General features: G+C 39.2%; 1 protein-coding gene across 2 annotated transcripts in view; it reads right to left on the bottom strand.

The window, feature by feature from the left end:
• Positions 1–23,889, bottom strand: part of raver2 (ribonucleoprotein, PTB-binding 2) — a 117,717-nt gene that overhangs the window by 31,267 nt on the left and 62,561 nt on the right. For both annotated transcript variants that reach the window (XM_088077541.1, XM_042482901.2), the window contains exons 4-7: positions 23,405–23,712; positions 21,402–21,566; positions 7,250–7,441; positions 1,631–1,751 (exon numbers count right to left, since the gene is read on the bottom strand). In XM_088077541.1, coding sequence (XP_087933667.1) covers positions 1,631–1,751; positions 7,250–7,441; positions 21,402–21,566; positions 23,405–23,712 — 786 coding nt within the window. The remainder of the gene's footprint in view (positions 1–1,630; positions 1,752–7,249; positions 7,442–21,401; positions 21,567–23,404; positions 23,713–23,889) is intronic.

Here is a 23,889-nt window from a genome sequence, read left to right as displayed (position 1 = left end):
TCTCCTTCCTGTTCTCATTTGTTCCAGTAATGTCACACGATTTCATTTTAATACCTGATTAGCCATTCATCAAATAATGAAGCAGTCACGAGGTGATTACAGTATATGAGAGGGCCTAACAGAGGGACAGACTCTTACAGTGGATCTTTGATTATCTTCTGAGACCCCCCTGGAGGAGAAAGACTACTCAAAAGAATGAATTCATGACACTGATTTGCCCTAAAACCTCAAAGATTATTGAAAATGTGCAGCATGAATGCAAATTTGATGAACTATTTCTTTTAAAGTTAGGCTTTTTACATGCAGTTTAACAAGGCAACTGCACTAACTACAAACATGGGTGGTTTATGAGACAATATCATTAATTCTGTATCTCACTGAGGTTGTTTTGTGTCTTTGTAGTAGTTTCATGTCTCTTTCAAATCATTTTGCATTGTTTTGCCTGTTTTTGTAGTTCAATTGTGTCTCTTTATAGTTCATTTGCATCTGTGTGTTCTATTTGGGTCTCTTTCTGGTCACTACGTGTTAATTTGAGCGCCATTTTGTAATCAGCGTTGGAAACGGCAAAGCCCATCAGTAAATGAATTCAGTCTGATAAACAGTTAGGCTCAGTGCATGACAAAGAGAAAATGAAATGAGAAATGTAAACAAAGCTAAAATCAAGAGGGAGTGAGGTCAAAACAACTTGTTTAATAAGATAAGATGTTTTATTCAGCCATTGAGTTCTTAGCAGAAACACTTACTGATGGTTTGTGTTTTTGTTCACTGGTCGACCGTAAATATGCTTTGTTCTTCTAACACTGTGTTGTTAATGTACTCACTTTTTGAATAACAATTACAAAAGACTGTCATGTGCTGATATGGAGAGTTATCTCAACTCACAAAGGTGCAGATTGTCCGTGCTGCGTTATGTCTTAACATGTTCCTAGAGATTTCGATCACATCAGACTTCCTAAATGGGTGTCATCTCATAGCATGGTTCCTACAGCTTAAGGCAAATTAAACTGAATGCTTTCGAAGAATTTTTCATGCCTCTCAGGAAAAGATTTAAGACCAATTTTATCTCCCCACACGCAAATAAAAGAAGGCAAAAGAAAACCTTGACCCAACATTTTTTACATAGGGTTAACATACATAAGGTTTTTTGAAATAACCAATTATTTATCATAGGTCCTTGCTTATGTGTTTATGTAGCACTGTGTTTTATCATCATCATGTTGTGAGTGTGGAGAGAGATGTGCAGGACTATATCACAGAGAGGCAGAGGGCACACCCATCCTTTCGCTTCTGTCAGCTCATTGTGCGGGTGGTTCTCTGTTCTCCTGACCCAACCTTTTACTTCAAAAGGAATATATGACACCACCAGTTGATGTCCATCAACACTCCTCTCACTCTTTTCTGTTGCACTCCCATCCAACTCATGACAAAGTATCAAGCTAGCACAAGGTCGTTGCACAGTAATAGCCCAAGTTGATGAAGGTCATTATGTATAATTCAGTGGACTAAAAGCAGTCATGATACAATTAAGAGGGTTTATGGAAAAATAAGACTGTGAAAGTGAGGTCAGTAAACAAAACAAAAAACAAACAAACAAAAAAAGTTGATCTCTGCTCAATGCAGCAGCACATACCTCCTCTTTTCCCAGTGTGGTACGGCCTCATGAGGATCTGCAGGGCAGCAGGGTTGGTCATACTGGTCAACAGCTGGGCTATGTTGGGTTCCGGCAGCAGACCTTTCCTATTACTCAGAATCTAGAGAACAAAAAAAGCACACACACATACACAAGTTAGAAAAAGAAAAGTGAGGCTGTGTGTGTGTGTGTGTGTGTGTGTGTGTGTGTGTGTGTTTGTGTGTGTGTGTGTGTGTGTGTGTGTGTGTGTGTGTGTGTGTGGTGGGGTGGGGGTGGGGGGTGTACAGTATGTGTTTTGATCTTGTCATTAGGAGTCCCTGATGGCTGTAGTAATCATTACACTAGTTTACATCAGCGGGTATGTCTGCAATGTCAGCAGAGGGGAGTTGATCTGGGAGACAAAAGAAAAAAAGAGAAAGGGACAGAGCTGGTTGAGAAACACAAAAGGAGCAGGAGGAGAGATGGAAACAGGAAAAAGAGATGTGAAAAACAGGCAGAAGGAAGAGTTGGGATGAAAAAAGTTGAAGTAGAAACTTGAGGAAAAGTAGAGGACGCCCTTCAGACATTTCAGACATATTCGTAAGTTATCTGCCAATTTTACATGTTTAGAAAAAACCTTGAGATATTTTTCTGCAAAAGTTATGGCAATCTGCTGCAATCTTGCAATCTGAGGTGTGAAAAAAGATATACACTGAGAAAATGCACAAACAAGACTGTCTTACTTTTTTTTCTTCTGTTCATCAAATCTGATTCTAAAGCCACCAAAACATTCTTCAAATCCTATTTCTAATAAAGTGAAATATTTGTCAGCAAATGATCAACAATGAGAGCATCATTAAGTCGAGGAAAAAGACTTCATTGAGTTAATCAGGTTTAACTGACAGTGACCTGCCAACATGAGCAAACAACCCAGCGGCTGTCATCAGATTTTGGTTCAATTATTGCTGAATCCCAATTATTGCATAGAAATATGCAAGAAATATTCAAACCAGTGAAAAGCCCTCAGTTAAAAAATAAAATAAAACAACAACAAGAAAATTTTTCATGTGAAATTTTAGAACAGTTTGAACTTTTGCATAATCTTGTGTTTGCACAGGATGTCATGCTTGATGATAACAAACTCATATAGAAAACAGATTTCCAGGACCTTTAAATACTTTGCCTTGATCATGTGGCAGAGAGCTTGAAAGCTACATAACAAGGATCTATGTGTGAAAAACAAATGACATGAAACATGAACCAAGAAATGCTACAGATTCCACATCTGAAAAGGGACACAGACTAATGCAGCTCATACAGCTCACAAGTGTCTTTCTTCTAAGTCAAATATAACATTTAAATCTGATCTGTGTGATAAAGGAGCATCATATTAATCATTGATCGCGTCTCTCATGGCTTGTGTGTGATATGTCATGTGTCAACTTCTTTTTCTTCTTAAAAGTAACCAAAAGACTACAGAATTGGTAAAGTTGGTTTTTGAGGGAAGTGAGTGGAGAAAAGGCTGTGACATCCAACAAAGGGCCCCTGCTGAAAGTGAAGCAGGCATTTGCATCTTAATCCGGTCTTAACCATTCATCTATCAAGACGGTGACTGCTACCTGAGTTACTGACTGATATTTTCAGCACGCAGCTCTACCTCTATTAACTATTCACCTACTTGTTTCAGCCCTTTTGTTTGGTTTTAGTCACTTTGTGTTTTGTATTCAATGTGTCTTACAGTGTTGTTGTAGCTCCATTTTGTATATAATTCTATGTCGTTCTTGTTAATAGAAAAGATTACATTTCATTTGATATGAGCTGATATTCCTGGAATTCAATGGCTCTCCGCAGACTTGCATTTAATCGAAAGACACACTGTGAGGCACATCCCCCAAATAATTTAATCACTCATTACGCCACAAAATTTAATCCAACGGACTAAAATGAAATCCTATTGAATTAGACTGCGTCAAATTGAATGGAGTGGCCCTTGTAGATCCTCCTCAGCACTGACAGTGTGGCGGCACTGCTCGCTGTCTGGCCCAAAGACACGGCTATTTAAAACAACATTAGCAGGATGGTGATATTTCCTCCTCGTCTGCCCCTGAGCTACAGCATGACTTCAGCTCAAGTCAACCTTGTTTCCTCCCTGTCACATCCTGAAGAGAGAGCATTACTGACGGGGATGGAGTGGGTCTGACTCCAGCCTGTCAGCAACAGAGGAAGACTCTGGTGCACACATACAGTATGTGTATATGTGTTGTATTTGTGTGTTGCAGAAAAACAGCAGTGGGTCTGTGTGTGTGTGTGTGTGTGTGTGTGTGTGTGTGTGTGTGTGTGTGTGTGTGTGTGTGTGTGTGTGTGTGTGTGTGTGTGTGTGTTGGTGCTGAACAAGGCCAGTCGTAGCTGACAGCGTCTTTCAAGGGAAGAGAGACACGGAGGAGGAGGAGAGCTCTCTCATTTCTTTTCTTTCTGCTGGAGAAAATGTCAGCATGCATCAGTCTGTTTGGCTACTGGCACAAAATCCAGCCACACACCCACACACCCACACACACACACACGCCAGGGAGGTAAGGGAGCCGCGAAGAAGGGAAGGCGAGAAGTGTCGCGTAAGAGAGGGATGGAGGGAGAAAAAAGGAGGAGGGAGGAGGAGGAGGCCATCTGGTCCTCGGCGTTCACACTCACATTCAGATGCTGAAGAAATGAGAGAATCGCCTCAGAGGGGAACTGTAGCCAGGAGTAGGTCCCAATCTCTTTCTGAAGGTCTGATGTTTCTTTTTACCAGCTGCTCACATTCATGGTAATAATCTTAAAAAAAGCCTCGGGGCAATGAACTAACCTTGTAGTCCTCAAACGTTTCCTGTCTCTACTTCTTCCTCCTCCTACTTTCCTTTTCTGGTCTAAACCAATCCCCCCTTTTTCCTTCACGTCTGCTGCCTTATCTTCCTCAGCTAATTTATTCAAAGACACATTTTCTCTCAATGTCTTTTTCATTCTCGTTGTTGCAATTCAGGCTCTGTGACCGTTACTGCTCTGCATTTTCCACCATCTCAAGGCCACAACCTCTTTTGCCTGTGCCTGATCTTTCTTTCTCTGCAACAGCCAGGAATAAAACCACAAAGAATACAGCAGTCAGACATATTTCATAAAAATCAAAAGTCCTCACATTTCTACTCAATGTTAGACTGAGTTACTTATAGCACCTTCCCTGGGCTAATGTAAGTGTTGGCTCAGGAATATTGTGTCAAAATTAGCTAAGCAGTGTTGCCGTTCAGGTCTTCAAAAGCTACAAACTCTGACTTTAAATTGTCGCCCTCTATAAGCTCAATTAGTGTAATCTAAAATATTTATCATCAGGTTAAAGTAAAGCAGCAAGCTATAATGGTTTTCCGTGGCCTATGGGTAACTCATAATGAACCATAAACCTGCAGTTCATGTGAAAATACAATTCTTTCCATGTGACGGGAGAAGTATGGTTATAATTTGTGCCTTTAGGCAGTTCAATGTGCAAAACACAACCAAATTGCCACTGACACTGTGAATGAGTGCCATTATTAACTTTGTATTATTGGAGTTCACTGGACTCTATTTAAAGACATATTAAAAACAAACAAGAAAACCTCCTAAATCTACACTAATGTATGTATTTACTGTAATATTTAGAGTAATTCACTGTAAACAAACAAAAGACCCTGCTTTCACATTGTCTACTTTTGAATAAAGACTTGTAGATAGGCCAAGATTTTACATTGTTTCAGTTAATATGTCATTAAACATAAAATTCATCAATAACTAGAATTATTGCCTCCACATGGCAGTCAAGTTAAACTTAATGATGTTGCAGTGAAGTTGACCTTTAGACATTTGCGTGAAATATTGTCAGAATTGGCGTAGAAATACTTGAGTTATGGCCAAAAACATGTTTTGTGAGGTCACACTGAACTTTGAGCACCTTTGAGCACTAATACTAATCAGCTTATTATCCAGTCCAAGTGGAAGTTTGTGCCAAATTTGAAGAAATTCCCTCAAGATGTCCCTGCGATTTCACGTTCACATAATCAAAACGGACAAAGTCAGTGACCTTTGACCTCTGAAATCTGCTAAGTTCATCCTTGCATTCAAGTGGATGTTTTTACTAAATTTGAAAAATATTCCTTCAAGACACTCTTGAGATATTGTGTTTATGAGAATGGGACAGACAGATGGACAATCCGTCAATACTATGATCAGCTAGTAAAGATAGTATGCATTCAGTTAACTGCTAGTTTCCCTCCCAATGATCACTATTCTCCTTTACATAGACTATGAGTCACAGAGAGGCAGAGACAGGATGAAGAGTGTGTGAATGCATCAAGACATTTAAGTCTCATCCTTGAACGTTAGACGATTATAATTTTTAAGTACAATTTCCACAAAAGCAAACATTTTGGACAAGAATTGTCCGCCTCTCTCAGTCACACATATAGGCAAAAGCTTGTCAGTATTGACGCAACTGATTTTGATTGCTAAAACATTGAGACTCAGCCTGTAATTTTACTCACCCACTGTCGTATCTAAATTCTGCACCTGTAAGTACACATTTATATATAAATCCATGCACTCATGAAGAGTAACACATACTGTTGCTTTTCCACAACTGATTTTAGCTCTCACTCATATTCACTTCTTGTGTGAGTCTGCTGCTTCTCTCTGAATGCATGTGTGTGTGTTCGTATGTATGGGTGTCATACTGTGTCGTGGGCTTGGTGTATTTTAGGCAGCAGGAGACGGTGGAGGAGCCCAATCAGTCTATAGAACTATAATTATCATGTCAGTGCCTCTCTGATACCACAGTACAGTGGAGGAGGGATACCACAGCCACAGGGACTATTTAAGTCAGAGAATGTGTGTATGTATGTATATCAGATATATGATGTATACAAATGTGTGTTTACATATAAGCCTGATGTTTTGTTGATACACTGTAAGGATTTGAGGAAATGCTTTAATGGAGATGATCATTTTTTTTCCAGATTCAAAAAAATATGTTCTGTGCATTGGAGTTTGGATACCCAACCTGAGTCTGATGAGATACAATGAGCTGGGCTGGGTTTGGACACATATTTACAAATGATGTTCAGGTCAGATTTGGTCTATTGGACATGTTGCTTCAAGTTCTAAAATATATAATATCAATAAAATATAGTGTAAAAATAAACTAGAATTACCACCTTGTGGTTGTATGCCTCCCAGAACCAGTCAAGTCACAGTTACAGTTTACATCCAGTGTCTGTGAAAGCATGGATGCCACACGCACATCTTTAACCTGACAGCACAGAAGATCTATACAAGCAGCACGTTTTGTGTCACACCATTTTAGTATCGACAATGCATGAAAGCAACACATGAGCTATTTCAGGCATTAAATATTCATGTAGCCAAGCTAAGTATTGAGAATGTCAAATAAAATTTGTCATTGGAAAGTGCTTGAGCTCTGCGTGGTCCAGACATAAAAAACAGAAGACATGTTGGGTCCTGGTTGGGCTTGGTTACCACTCTTGGGTCTGGTTACCACTCTTGGGCCTACTATTACTACTCTGGAGCTTGTATTCGGAAACAAATATGCAGCGGAGGCCGCACTTTAGTGTGCATCATACTCACCATACCCTGGGCGGCGATAAGTGCAGCCAGGGTGCTTCTCCCTGAGGTGCCGGGGGTACAGAGCGAGAGACGGACCTCCTGTCCTCCCACCAGTGTTCGGTCCATCTCTATCAGCACAGCCTCCGCCTGCTCTGCACTCTCATACTCCACCACGCCGAAGCCTCGGACTGGGCTGCCCTCATCCTGAGCAAGCTGAAGGATAAATAAAAAGATAGCATTGAATCAGGGCTAGGAAGATGGTTTTCAAAGTTAGGAATCTCAGCACACAATGAAGTAATTGGTATTGACTCAAGCTTTCACACATGGTATGCGCACAGTATTCACACAAAGTATCGTGGACATTTTGTGCTTCAGGCCAAGAAAACCTTCACTTATTGACCATTTCATAAAGTTATTAATGCTTCTGCAGCAGCTTTGCTCCAAGAGAACTGTAATTAAACATCCGCTGTTTCATAGCTTAATTTCCTTTATCTCTGTGAGATTTGCACTTTGGTAGTTTGCGTTAGCTGACCAGGATGTTCCCATCTTCATCATTTTGTAAAACAACTACAGTAATGTGTTAGCACCATTTCCCCACAGCAGCTAAACAGGTTGTGGATTTGAATCTGCCAACCAGCTGGGGCTTTTCTGTGTGGAGTATTCCTGTTTTCTCCATATCTGGTTTTCTTTTGATTACCTCCCATAATTCCAAGAACATGGAGGATAACGGATCTGGAGTCTCCAAACTGCTATTGGCAGTCAATGTGAGAACCTGTCGCATGCAAACCCAGAGAGGATAGGCAGGTACAGATAATGGATGGATGATCTGAACAGCCTCACTGGAGATGTTCGTGTTTAGCAACGAAACTCGTGATCACTGTGGATGGACACAGCAATGTCAGTGAATGGTGCTATCTGTTGCTGAAGAAATAAGAATTTCCCAAATGCAAAACAATGATGTCACTGTGTCTCTGCCTCATCACTGGTGGATTTTTACTTGTATGATAGCTGAATCTTAAAAAAAAGAGACCTGACTTCTGATTAACTGACACTTAAACCTACTGCCCATTTTCTGCTTTCAGAAATTGCATTATCTGCAAGAGCTGTTTTAATGGAGTGACTATGTTTTAGAGTACATTTTCTCTTCAATATGCAAGAGGAAATGTACTCACTGATAATTCTAATCATCTAATATGAGCTTCGTTCTACTTAATAGAAGCTCTTCTTTTTTCTCTCACCAGAGAGGGCGAAAATGCCTGGAAACATTACTTTCATTTATTCTATCTTTTAATAAATCATCAGGGGAACCAAAGGAGGTCCCTGCAAACAGCCTCTTTTCTATATCTGCATCAAGTTCACGGCACTATCCAGGAATAGTAATACCATTTGACCACAAAGTTGACTGGTAGGGTATTTTATATTTGGATTCAATGGCCAAAATACAGTCTTCTCCAAAGCAGTCCATCTATGCAATTAACATGGTGAAATACTGTGAGTCTGCAAAGCCAGCAAAAAGTCCATTGCTGCTAGCTCACTGCTAATTTACACGCAGGCCAATGATTGTAATAATCAGATTCATGTAACAAACCAATGGGAGCGAGCAGAGAGTGACTGAAGTTAAAAATGTACACACCTCCGCTTCAAAGAGTGTTTGTATTTTTTGTGTGTGTGTGTCCTTGTGGCAGACAGTAACTGACAGATAACTGTGTGTTGTGGTGGAGGTAAAAGAGCTTGTCTCAGCTCCTTTTGTCAAAAAGGATAGATAAAAAGATGACATGATGCAACAGATACATCCTCTTCTTGCTCTTCCTGCACTGCTCCAGAGGGAGCAACCATCCGCACATGCACATGCGCGCACACACACACACGCACACGCACGCACGCACGCACACACACACACACACACACACACACACACACACACACACACACACACACACACACACACACACACACACACACACACACAGTTAGAGTATTTATCTAAGAGCGACCAAAATGTGGATCGATCTAAACCAAATAATAAAATCCTGCTACCAATTTAATGACCACATGCAGCGCATGACAACAACAGTTAACAATGGAACAATGTTATCACTTTTTTAAAAATTATATTACTGGTCAATAAATGGATCTGTCCAGGCCAGCCAGCACTGCTGACTAGTAACATTACTTCCGAAGATGATAGACTTATCTGTCTGGAAGGTTCAGTCATTTCCAGTGTGTGAGGAGCAGCTAAATAATGCAGGCAGGCTAATAGCTTAAAGCTAATGGATGATATTGGATAATGACAATGGCTAAAAAGCTAATGGCTCGTGGTTAAAACACACAACTTGGCCCACTGCTGGTAGTGGCTGAATTTCATAAAAATACTGAAAACATACAAGGGAATTACTTGATTTATTTGGGATTAGTTCACTGTTTAAAATTATTTTAGTATATGGTGCACACACTAAGTGTACCTTTACCAAAATAATTGCAATATGAATTTTTCATATGCTTTGCAGCCCTAATATGTTTCTTTGTAAATTCCATTTGAAGTGATAAATGAATAGACTCTGAAGGACGCTGAGTATTCAGAGGATAGCTAGATTGGTAACTTGGCCAGGTTCATACAGTATATTGGTCGATAGCAGATTGTTGCAGATGCATCGGTGTCTTTGATCATGGTGGTCATAACAAGAAATGTCAGATATATTTGTGGTTGTTGAGAAAGTGTTACTGTTAAGAATTTCCCAATTGGATTGAAAGGATTGGTATCAGCCTGATCAATGCATTTTTTAATTGATCAGGACAGGTTACTTTGAGCAAGCATCGAGTTCGAATTATTGTTTACGTCCGCTGTCAAACAGGTCTTGTAATCAGAGAGCACACTTTGTGATAGATATTTCTGAGGCAATAGAATTGAGAGCAATATAAGATATTTGAGTTTGTTTATTTAGTTGTTTTATTAAAAAAACAAATGCTGCATTGGGTGAAATTGTGAAAATAGCCGTATAAAACTATATTTAGCTGGTTTACTTTGTTACTTTTCTAAAAGTAAAATAAAAAATCCTTAAGAAACTATTACGATGCAGCAATATTTCTTGTATTGCATTAATTGCCCTCTTTGGGATTAATAAAGTTGTCTGAATCTGAATCTGAATCGCAGAGATATTAAACTGTCAAGCATATACACTGGATTGATTTTAATAACTTCAAAGTACTTGAAGTGTGCATTGTGCAGCTGTATTATCCAGGTAAATACAAGTATCGGATCAGGTTGGATCGGTATCAGCACATAATTAATATCAAATAACAGTTCCACGAGAAGCACTGACAATCAGAATCAGAATTATTTTATTGATCCCTGAGGGGAAATTGCCTTTAGTTACAGATGCTCCCATTCAAAAGTCTTAAAAGAAGTAGGAACGTATAGAATATATCAATAAAATTTAAAAACAAGTACTAATATAAAATAAATATATCTAAACACCAAAATAAAAATATAAATGTACATTCTATTCTTGTTTCTAAAAGTCTATATTGCAACTGCAAAATGTCCCACTCAGTATTGTCACAAGTATGGTTATGGCAAAAAACATTTTAGAAAAAATTTAAAAAGTAATTGGAGTGTCCATTTTTTAGGTGTAAAACAAGCTTTATTAATATTTCTATTTTTTACAATCAAGTAGTATCTGGTTGTCTTTATGTGAGGTTATTCAGGGCCTGTACAGAAGTCCATTTCTCCACTGTATTTAACATGAGTGCTTTAAAGGTGCACTAGGGCTGACAAGGAGTTTTTACTCTTACTGGTTCATCTGGTGATTATCAGTGTATAAAATATCAGAATGTATTCTCTTAAATTTGCATGTTTTATCTAAACAATAGCCTGAAGTTCAAAGACATTCAGTTTCTTATCACAGACCACAAAGAAAACCACATAATTTTCACCTTTGAGAGGAAAATACTATTGAATTTTTGGTATTTTTGCCTAATTTACAATCAGCTGTATTGACAGCATTAACAAGAACGCTTGCCCAAGCACTAAGTTTTAGAGGATGTGTGATTGCAATTAAACATTAAAAAAATTATATAATCACACTTCTGTGCAATACAATCACATCAGATCATTTTTGATGTAAAAAATTGATAGATTAGAAATCAGTAGGAGACAAATGTATTTGTACTTTCTCAGCCTGAGCGCTGAAGCCTGTTACCATCAGTGCTCAATCAAGTGGCCCTCCACTTCCTCCCTCCTTTCATTCGTCTACTGTTCCCTCCGGTCTGAACAGAGGATGGATGGATGGATGGAAGGAACGAGGGAAGAAAATGGATGTATGTGTGGAGGAGTAGGTCGATAGGCTATTATCATCAGCACACATTAAGCAAACTGTATGGAAATGACCTGAACCACTCTACCACTTTAAAGATGTATAGACGGATGGATGGACAGACGAAGGAGAGAGAGTGGGAGTGAGGAGAAGGCGAGAAAAACAGAGGAGGAAAGAGGAGAGAAGGAGAAAAACATCAGTGATTGATTCAGTGACTGACGAGTGATGATATGAGCCAGAAAAGACAGGAGGGAAAACAAATTTAAAAAACTTGCTAATCATTATTTTTGTGTGCCCATGCAACGAATAAGACGGAGTGGAGGTGGGAAAAACTGCCAAACATGCATTATATATCAAATTGGATTCAAATTGGATTGTGTGCAAATGGTATTCCAGCTACCATCAACTATATGTGTTGTGTGCATGCGTGAGTAATGATGTGAAGACTGAGTGAGCCTCTGTCTCCTAAAATCTTTCTCTAACTTCACTCATACTATTGATAATATTCAATCATTGTTTAAATCTGTGCAATTATGTAAATTTAAAATAGGCATGTGTGTATTTGTATACACCAGCTCTTGTTAGGTAGTCTTTTTTTGTGTTCCTGTCATTGTGTATCCTCTAAAAATACAAATAAAATGCAGTTTTGCTGTCTTAGTCTGGCAGAAAACAGTTGCTGATGCTTTACATTACTTTTTATTGTAATGTCTGGCGTTTGCTCTGCCTTGTCCTCGAGGTATGATTTAGAAAAATTAAAGAGTAATTTAATGCATTAATTTGGTACTTCATCCTTCATCGAGTAAATTATCCTTCTTGTAAATCGAAAACAGATTGGCCCAGAGGAAATTCCTCTCCTGGAAAGTGTAATTACCCTACACCAGTCTAATTAACAGAGTATGTTTTTCATGCTTTGGCCAACAGGTAGTCAAGTTGGAATAATGGACTGAACTAAACCACTGCACCATTAGGTCTGAGATATAATGTGTAAATATTGGCAGATTTTTCTGTCATGATCCATGTGGCTAACATCTAAAGTGGAGCAGTATTCGTCCTTGTGTAAAAATATGTCTAGATTTCTAGGGCTGTCCCAAATAGCAGTTTTGGGGCATTAAAGGTTCTTGAAGAAAAGTTTGCCCAATAATCGCAGCTCGAAGTGGGGGTGATGTGAGACAAGAGGACATGTTTTAAACATCACTTTTTACTCGTTCAGTCTAAAATACCCTGACATCAGCCACTTTGTTAGCATGCAGGTCACAGTAACATCATCCATAATATCTAGGAAAAAGAATACTTTGCAACTCAAATCAGTTTTTTTTTTTATAAAGCCCATTATCACAAATCACAATTAGCCTTTTTTCAGCCGCAAGATGGCTGAGCTGTTACTTAGAGTTTTCATGTGATTTGGCCAGATGGTTGTAGATTTGAAACTTTTTCATCTTGGTAATGTATCTGTAAGCCTGGCACTGTGGCCGAACAGTCAGTCACAGCACTAAGCCTATCACTAAGTTTGTAAGCTCGTTACTAATAATTAATGTTGATGCATAATGAATCATGTTTGATTAGCATTTCTGAATTTATGTTCTATTTAGGATTTTTTTGGGTAATAGTATGAAACAACGAAGAATTTCTTGGATACTGAATTTGACATCAATTACCATGGCAATGATCGAAGTTTCAGAGCTTCGAAGAATTCGGGTCAGCCTTACATACATCATTTTTGATATTTTCTACAGTGATGTAATAAGGAATGATGAATGTAAGCTATGTGTGTTTTACATGATAAAAAGATGTACATACAAAGTACAAAATGTCGTTTGTTGCATAATGTTGGAATATATAATAGCAGAGTTCTTTGATGTGCTGGAAAATAATGTATTTTGTTACATCACGCTCTCTCCACTTGTACTGAATTATACTTGCCAACCCTGATTTTGACAACATAATAGAACACCTCTGCCATATGAGTCAAGCCAAAGTGCAGTGGCACTCGAGAGGTAACTTCAATTACAGCATAATTAACAGCGGTTGACAACCAAATTTTGGACTATGCATTATGACAGAATGCCATAGAAAGACTTTTCATGAAAACCTAATGTGCAAAGTTTTCTGGAAGTATGCTGTTAAAAGCAATCTGAGGAACAACTCACAGGACATGCTGATTGTCGTTTCCAGTTAGGGCTGAGTATCATTAAAAAATTACAGTACCAATACCCTTAAAGTGATAGTGATAACAATAGAGTACTTCATTTGATACCCTTTTTGTGCTTTTTTTTATACCTCTTATGTGAACAGAGGTATTCAATTGCATAAAATGCTACCACCACTCCTCTCCATTCAAATAAGAATTTGAACACATTTTCAAAGTGTTCAAATTCTTCAAATATTTATTAAATAACTGTAAAAACAACTCCATCAAATACACTGTGCTCAGCTTCTACACAGCACAGCGTTGTATCTGCTGCAGTCATGGGCCAATCACGTTGCATGAAATTGTGAGACATTTGCAGTAATGGGCTTTAAGCAAAACCATGCAAGTAGTCATTTTTATTTAGATCTGGGTTAAGAAAAAACGACCTTTGAATGAGCACAAACTTCATAATACAAATTTATGGAATAAACTTTAATATAAAAAACTTGAGTGCTGACCCCTGAGAGTCGAAGATTCAAATCGTCAGTCAGAGACATTTCAGTCAACTGAAATTACTACAAGTAGAGGAGTTTATTTTTTGTTGTTGTTTTATCGCTAGTCAGGGTGCTATGCAGTGTACTTCTGGGGACGTTTTGGTCCCTAGACTTGGTGCATAGTGGGTGCTCTTGACTTTTACGCTACTCTCTGGTAGAGACTTCAACAGCACAGAGTAGGAAGAGGCTGTACTGTGAGGCTCTGAGATAACATTATTTTCTCTCTTCTGGTTCGAAGTGGTAAATTTACAAGTCACGGCAACTTAATACAATGCAGTCTCCTGCTTTTGTTTAATATCTAGTGTCGGCAAAACTTGTTGTTGCACGTTGCCTGTCTGTCGCTGTCAGACTGTTCACTATATAACATGAATGCAGATGTAACATGGAGTCCCCCACTATCCCCTTCAAAATTTAAGACTTTACATGGAAAAAAAATTCTGCCAAATCGGATTCAACTGACATAATTCTGAGTCAGGTACAGCCCAGTAAAATATCTTTTTTAAAAAAAACTTCTAAAGCCTTTTTACTATATATAGCAGAATTCCCTCTAAAATATCTATCAATATCACTGTGAAAACAAATGAACAAATAGAACACATCATGATGACTTAATAACTTGACTTTGTCCAATAGTCATTTTTACTGAATAGCCCACTGCTATTGGTGAATGTCGCCTTTTTTGCAGATCGGCCATTGTCTGTCAACACAGCGAATATCGTCTGATACCAATGTTCGGCCCATAACTTGCTGCATCACTACACCATACTGAATGAGGAGATGCTCCTTGGCCGACATTAGCGATTACCTACAGCAAATATAACTGGCTTTACAGCAGAAATACAACTTACAAATGAAGACCGTTCACTGAAGAAACAAAGGCCTGAGGGATGTTTAATCAAAGACTAAAGGTGCTGTGTGAAATCCTGCTTGTTATGACTGTTTAGAAAAACAATGTTAACTTTGCAGATATTGGTCTTTTTCCAAATACATAATATACTGTACAGTAAGTCTGTGTGTGTGTGTGTGTGTGTGTGTGTGTGTGTGTATAAGAGTGCAAAAACCAAAGATGCTAACCTTGCTATCAGTGTGTGTGACAGCTCTTGACCTCAAGAAGGAGGTTTTCTTGTGTTATGGTCCCCAGCCAAGAGATGCTGACTGAGCCATCAGCAGGGCTGAGACTATGTGTGAGTGGATGCGTGTGTGTTTGTGTGTATGACAGAGTTTAAACGGCCACATCAGCTGTCCGAACCAAGTGATGAGGTCATGACAGTCCTGTCACAGCTGTCTGTGAGGAAAGGTACATGACCTGTCACAGTGACAAGTTTTACTGTAAAGATGTTTATCAAGATAACTGGAGGAGTGGAGCAGAGTATGTGTGTGCATGTGTGTTTACATGAAAGTGAGGGAGAGACTAATAGGGTGTGACTGTTACTAAAAAAGATCATTTAAAAGAGGAACACTAATAAAATAACAGACAAAATAAAATAACAAGAAATTCTTAGTTTTCAACTGTATGATCTCACAAGAAAAACATTTATTAAATCTATCTACTAAAGCGGAAATTCACTTACTAAGCATTTGTGGAGGTTCTTCATTCCCAATTCATGAAGCAGAAGATGTCATTAAACACAACACCGTTCTTCGATTTTTTTCTTTCTTTGAGCAAAACTTTGAAAACACTGTGAGTTTTACCAAAGGAGGGCAATAACTGTGTCAAGCATCTTAAGATTGTACTTGGAAAGAATTTAATTAGCTGCAAAACAATGAGTGCTGATGATTATGAGGAACATGTTTGTTTTCATATTCAAAATTAGATTTTTTTCCCCTGCTGCTTATAAATAAAACAATGTAACTGCAAAATAAATCTGATTATAAGTTGTTCCCTGTAAAGCCTCTTTGCTGCATTTCTTAAAAGTGCAAATTTGTTGGGTGGTTTATCCATTTTTTAAACAATCCTTATATTCGTCCTTTTCTGTTGCATGATTCTTTTTTTCCCCATAGTCCTGCTATATTTACAGGAGTTTCTATAATTTTTTTTTAGCTGACATCTTCAGATGCTGTTTTATATATATGAATATATAATTATCTATTTATTTATTTAATTTTTACTGTTCTGCTTCCTATTCTTTCATTTATTGTTTTTCCAAACAAGCATCTCATGAAACAACATAAAAGTCCTAAACAGCACCACATGTTAAAACGAGAAAATGTAAAAGATCAGATTGTATATTAAGAACTGCACACTGTTTTCAGTTAAATAAGTATTACCTGCAAGAACAGATAAACATTTCAGCTCTATACTTTAACTCATTTCCCTCATACTTTATGGGCATCCACGTAACACCTACAGAATAGTTTATGTGGCATGTGGTCAGTGCAATATGTGACCTTTTGTATACAGTGCAAAATTATTTCAGCTGTTTTTAAAGAACATGCAGGAAAATGAAACAGAAAACAAACATATGATGGGTGTTATCCACGGTATATATAATGTTGGAAGGTGTATTCCTCCACAGTTTACTGAATACAAGCCCTAAAAAGTAATTTATAATGAATTCTTTTAGATTACTCAAACAGAGTTACATATTATAAACACTCTCATTTCTCTGGGCCTTACGATTCCATACCAAAAACACGTTCCTGACAGTGTTCTGGCTGTGTATCTCCTCTGCCATTGGCAGGTGCACTGCACACACTCTGCACACACTTGACTTTAACAATCTGTTTATGGGGAACGCATGCCTCATACTAATTTTACAGCGGGCCCTATAGCAAGCTAGCATTGCTCTCTGTCCACACTGAACCCCTTAAATATACACTACTTTTATATCATGCATCAACCAAGTAGGCTATCAGCTGTGCGCTCGGCTGTAGACGTAACGACTGAAAAGATGGGCGAGTACCTGGTAACTTTCTATTTGTAATTGTATTTAAAATCAGAACATGCACGCTTTATATTGTGATATTTACTGGAAATAACAAACAACATAGCCATCAGCAAGCAGGTTGTTCTTAGCAATGGCCATTTTCAAGATCTCCCTCCAGCCAGCTGCCACTTTATTTAGGTTACTGTAATAAAATGAAAAGGTGTTGTGAAGATAATTCCTCATTTTAACTTCACAAATCAGCCATATTTTGTCCATTACTGCAATTTCACAGCAAGCAACAGCAATAAATAGAAAAGCATCCAAGAAAAGTTGAGTTGCAAACAGCGGCACTGTGGCATCTGGTAGCCAGCTGGAACGAAAAACAACACAATCAAACTGACACGTGCTTGAATGCAGTTGGAAAAAGGTATAGAGCAAATAAAACAAACAAAGTAATCCCTTAAAGTAAACTATGCTTATAGAAATAACTGTATTCAGAATACAATCAATTTAAACTGTAACTGTAAGTGTACTTTATGTCACTGTACAAAGACATAACATGGACAAATTTATGTAGCCAGACAAGAGTAACCGTCTCTGCTCAGTCTGCTAATAGTTGGCCCTGTAGCCTGTAAAGAGTCAACCTGTTCCCATCTATACTCCATTTCTGTAACATCCGTTCATCCTCCCTAACTCTGCTCAGTCATCCTAATCTTTATCCTTTTACATGTATTATTCTACCAACCAAATTTGGTCTTTTTTGTCTCATAGTGAATGCAAATTTTTGATTTACTCTCAGCAATCATTATTACATTTACAAATATACCAACAATCTTCTCACTGTGACTGACAGTCTACCTCTCTTCACCATTTCACTTCAGCTCTCCTCCTTTCTCTGTCTCCCTCCGTTCCCTATATTAGGCTTGACACTGTCAGCCCTCTCCCTCCCTCAATCCATCCTCTCTCTAATAGGTCTGGCATTCTCAACACCAGCCTCCCTCCTTCCCATCCCCTCCACACTGTCTCCATCCTGCTGTCCTTCCCTCTAATATGGTTGACATTCTTTACCCTCTCCTCCCTCTATCTCTCCTAGCTGACTTAAGCTAAAGTGCTGCCTGGAGGGCCCTTTCGTGGGTAGCACAATTATAGCGCTCAGGGCCAAGGCCACAGGTAAAGTGCACTCTGCACAGAGGAAAAGTAACAAGAGTTCTGACTATGAGCACAGAGGAGGAAGGCGGTTTATGTAAGACAGACTGTAGCTGACGACAGTAAGACATTAGGGAATGATAAAAGACAAATGAATGTCCAACAAACAAAGAAACAAACATCATATCTTACAAAAGTATAAGGTACAATAACCTTAGCTACATAGCTAATGTAATGCTATGTCAGCTAACAACCAACTTATAACACATACTGTGACAAAAGCCAAACTGGTCTCACTCCAAGCTCATAAATACTGATGCTTGGTCAGTGGCCCTTGGTGTCAGATGCTGATGAACCCCTTTAGCAGCGCTATGAGATGAACTGGGAAGCAGCATTTTTTAACGCTTAGAGCAACTGCCATTGTTAAAGAGCAAGAACGTCAATGTAAGGCAGGAAGGACAGGATGTGGGGTCAAACAAACTCAGGACTTTTACCCTTTTTTTTAAAAAAAGATCATTTTTTGGTATTTTTGCCTTTATTAGATAGGACAGATTAATAGCTTGAAAGGGGGAGAGAGAGCGGGGACGACATGCAGCAAAGGGCCTCGAGCAGGAGTCGAACCTGAGGCCGCTGCAGCAGGGACTCTGCCTTTATTCACGGGGCACCTGCTTTATCCACTCAGCCACTGATGCCCCGACACTGAGACACACAGTACCATGATGGTATGATCTTTTTTTAAGGAAAGTTATTTTTTAAAACAGATTGCATGCATTTAAGAGCGGGAACTAAAATGAGGAACTGCACATTTCCTGTGAAAACGGACATTTGTTTTAAAAAGACACAACACATGTAACAAGTGCAAATTGACATGCAGTCCCTGAACATCCAAAATAGTCGCAATAGGATTCAGTCATAGTTTAATGTTTAGGGCCACAAAGATCTGCAGTTGACAAGTTGAGTGAGAATGCGTTGCAATAGTACAACACTTATCAGCAATATTCAGTGTCCGCCAAATTTGCTCTTACAGGTGGGCTTTATGTCTTTGTTGCGAAAATTTCTTACATATCATACACACTGGGACAGATAGCAAAGTAGGCAAAGTAGTAACTGACACCAGTGTCTTTCTAAAAAATCCAGATTTCAACAAAAGCGCTGAGAGGGGTGGCATATAGAGTTGGGGCGCTCTGAAAAAAAGGGTGCAGTGCCTTTTGTCCAGGCAGTCGCATATGCTCTCTCCTTACTGATGATTGAAAAAGCAGAAGTTATGGTTAAAGTAGCTTTTCTGCACTGTCCTGCACAGTCGGGTTAATAAAATAATACTGTGACTTCTCTCTGAATCCAACCTTGGTAGGTTCTCATGTCCCTGTATGTGTTGAGTCTGCATCCTGTTCAAGAGTGTAAAAGGGTTTCAGAAGCTTTGTGCCTTCCGTATTTCTAGTTCATACATGCTGAAGTACAGCAGCACATATACACATACAATCATAAGCACATACTGTACTGTAAATAAAAAAATGCTGAACCATAGGTCAAAGCCTGCTGGCTCTGCAACAGTGAAGCAACATGAGCTAAACACCCACAAAGCATCATGGGACTAGGATGATGTGGGTGTATTGATTTCTATGTGGGAGTGGGGCAGAGGGGTGGAGCTAAAACTGGAAATGCAGCAGATGACAGATACCCATTGAGTGATATCTAAATGGGAATGTGGGGGTGGTTTGTATGTGATGGGGCAGGGTAGTATATAACACTGCTGAACTGAAACTGAGAGGAGTGGGGGGGGCGCAGGAGGGTTGAAGGGCGGGGCCAGTGTCACAGCAGCCACACCTCACCATGGAAACAGTTGCTTGGTAATACTGCAAGATTGCCCAATAGGGACTCAGAACTCTGAATTTTATATCAGCACTTCACACCTGGTGGTCATAATCAGAAATAGTTTATTTTGATCCACTGAGGGAAATCAGGTTACATTACAGTTGGTCTTACATATCCAAAGCGAAATAGAGAAATTATTATATAAACAGAAATATGTGAGCATTACGCTTCTATATATACCACCATAAGGCTTTATGCCTCCATGCACCTTTCAAATTGCAGTTACAGTTCACATCCATGTGTGTGAAAACATGGATGCTTCACACACACCTTCAAGTCTGGAGAACAGAAAATTTGTAGAATTATCACAATTTCAACTTGGGCACCCAAGATAAGTTTTACCAAATCAGTTTTTGACATAGTGTCTCTCAGGTCATTCTTAAGTCCAAGTGGACATTTCTGCCAAATTAGAGGAAACTCCCTTAAGGCTTTTTTGAGATACTGCACTCATGAGAAAGAGTCAGACCACAAATATCTAATCAGTTCAATTTTGACTCCAAGTGGATGTTTGTGCCATATTTAAAGTAATTCCCTTAAGGTGTTCTGAAGACATTGCATTCACAAGAATGTGACAGAGAAGGTCACAGTGGCCTTTGACCACCAAATTCTAATCAATTCATCTGTGATTTCAAGTGGATGTTTGTGCCAAATTTGTAGAATTTCCCTTCATGCCTTCCTGAATAGGATGGATGGATGGACATCTCAAAAACATGATCCTCTGACCAAATGCATAAAAATAAAAATGTTGTAAAAACCCTGGAAGTGTGTTGAATATAGCTGCACAAACCATATACATAAGAAAAAAGAGTATTGTGTAGTGGAATTGTACTGCAGTATGGATGTGCATGGTGGTGTCTAATTGATGAAACTATGTAGGTGGAAGGTGGGAGCTATTTCAAGGTGAGAATCCTATATATTTAATGAAGATCCTTCGCAGGAGTTTGTGTGACTTTATCAATGAATAACATTTTCCTTTAGAGCTTCTGCTATACAATGAGGCTCTGAGAAAATGGAAAACAGAACTTGCAAACATTAATCTTAAACCTCAGTGTCAGATCACAGACATGTTCAATGAGCCGTAACCTCTTGGAGACATAATTTTGCACATCTGATCGTACGAGATGTGAAAACTAAAGGCCCTGTCACATTCTTGTTAGGCTGTTATTATACTTGCTAAATTGCCTGTCATATTTGGGTGTCTCTACTTTCAGCATACTATGAAATGATAAGAACTGAAAACTTTTTGTACAATATACTTGTGATGCAAAGACGCATTGAAATAAACACACTCACCTGGCAGAAGACAGGCTTGTATGTTTCAGAGAAGAGCTGCGTCAGTTCTTCAGAGTCACAGAGGTCCAGTGGCAGCCGGTTTATACACAGACACTTGGAGTGTAGGTTCTCCTCTTGGCTCAGCTGGTTGACGTCCATCCACTGCACCATCAATGAGCGATCCTCCTGCACAATTAGGTTTTAGGAATTAGGTTTTATAGACCCTGAAGTCACTTCACACTCCTACAATGCATACATACCTTCTCAATTCTGAATTTACTATAAACAAATGTTTGTTAAGTATACTTGCCATTATATATTCATCCTTGTGGCTCTAAAGTACTGATATAAAAGCTCGTCAGCCCTTGAGCTACATGTATCCATTAACAGTTTTGTTTCACTGATTGAGCTGATCCAAAAAGTGGGGTCAAACAATCTGCAGTGGAATTCATGGTCAACTGCACTTAAATGAGACAAGGGGTTATTTGTGGTTCAGTGTTTCTTTCCACAGATAATGTTTGTGTTCACACTGCAATTTCATACTTTATACTCAGGACATAAATTGGCAAAACCCCAATTTGTACCGATTACTTTTTTTCACTGTGTGATCAGTTTGTGATGATTACAAGTTTCCCTACAAGTAAACAGCTCGATGTAAGATGTGACCAAAGAATCAAATGTATCACTTATCTTTCAGCTCACTTTAATGTTTATATCAAAACAGGCCATCTGGTTGCAGTTTGATTGGAGCTAAATAAAATAAAACTATATAAATATGTAACTTGCTTTGCGTTGGCAAGTAGTCCAATCCAGTACCATCAAATACTTTGTTACAATCAGGCTATTTGAGAGGTAAAATGTTATTAAATCAGGTAAAATCAAAATTTAACTCAAATCAAGATCATTCATGTTGAGCTAAGAAAGCTAAAATGCATCTTTTTGTACTCATCCAAACAGGTTCATGGAAACCAGAGCCCTTGGGCAGTTCCTTTTGTTCCAACATCCTTCTGTTTTGAAGATAAATGTTTGCCTGGGTTTGAGTTGACTGATTCTGGTCTGGCTCATGACATTAAACGGCAGTTTCTAAGGCTGCCACTAAAAAGTCGGAGATTCAAAACATCATTTCGAGACCCCTCAGTTGACTGAGATTGCTTCCAGTCAAACAGTGGTGTACTTCTGGGGACGTTTTGGTCCCTGGATCTTGCTGCGGAGCGAGTGCTCTTGACTTTCACGCTTCTCTTTGATAACACGGAGCTGCAGACGTGCTGACAGCGGCACAGAGAAGGAGAGAGGGGGGGATTTTCTTCTCAGAGATGGTGAAACAGTGCCATGGGCGGGAATAACGCTGTTGTTAAGCTGCAGTGTGCTGGAACCATTAAGGAGTAATAACAACAATTGCGGGAAATATAGACAAGACAGTCATTGCCATCGAGGCTGTTTAAATCAACATGTCTTCTCAAAATTGCCTGACCTTGTAGATTGTTTTACTTCACTCCACTCTTAAAACCCTGGCAAAACAGGTATGCTAGCATGATGAAAAATTTGTGTGTCTGCTCTATTTCATGATATTATCTAACCCTGAATGACATTCATCAGCTCTCTGTCTTATCAATCTTGACTCGTTTGTGTTTGTATGGGCCATGTGGTAGTGGTGACGTACACAGTGCTTTTGCCGCTCTAGCTGCTTCATTTTAAGGGTAGATCAGACTAATCTGTCAGTTCCCATACCTGTTAAATGGTGTTCAGACTTCACCTACTTGTCGCACCACAGGCATACGCCGGCGTGGTTATGATGTAGACCATGTAGACTTAAAATCACATATATGCGTGTCTGGTAATTGACTAGGAAAAACTGAATATCCCTCTGCCACAAAAATCAGTTGGTTTCAACACATTGTAAGACCGCAGATGGAAATGCAGTGTAACGAGATGACAATTCTCTCTGACATAAGGCAACATAAATTTAGCAAGAACAACAAGAAATCAACCAGGACAGGATCATTTTAACAACCGCTTTAACATACCAGAGGTCGGCCCAGCAGCTCAGAACGGGCCCGTGATGCTGAATCCTTCTTCATATATTCAACAAACCCATAGCCTTTGGAGTGTCCCGTCAGCTCGCTGTAAACCAGGAAGGAGCGCTCGATGTTCCCGTAGGCGCGCACCAGTTCCTCAAACTGCTGGGCAGTGAAGGTGTGGGGCAGGTTGGTGAGGCAGAGCAGGGAGTCTGTGGGCTGCAGCGTGACGTTGATCAGGCGTCCCCGGACAGTGCTGTGATGGAGGGAGCGGATGGCATCCTGAGCCTGGTCCCCGTTCAGCAAAGTCACAAAGGCTGGAGGAGGGGACATTATGGAGACAGCGACGACAAGACAAGACAACACACAGAAAGAGACGTACAGACATAAATAGACAGGGACGTGTGAGAGACGAGCAGACAAACACATACATACATTTAAAGCAGACATTTAAAACAACAGGCAGAAAGCAGTTTGTGGAGAATGCAGGATGA

Source organism: Plectropomus leopardus, chromosome 5, assembly GCF_026936395.1.
Source record: "Plectropomus leopardus strain MGB_pleo_1.0 chromosome 5, ASM2693639v1, whole genome shotgun sequence".
Lineage (NCBI taxonomy): Eukaryota > Metazoa > Chordata > Actinopteri > Perciformes > Serranidae > Plectropomus > Plectropomus leopardus.
The sequence above is the reverse complement of the archived record's forward strand: the minus strand, read 5'-3'. Positions and strand labels throughout refer to the sequence as shown.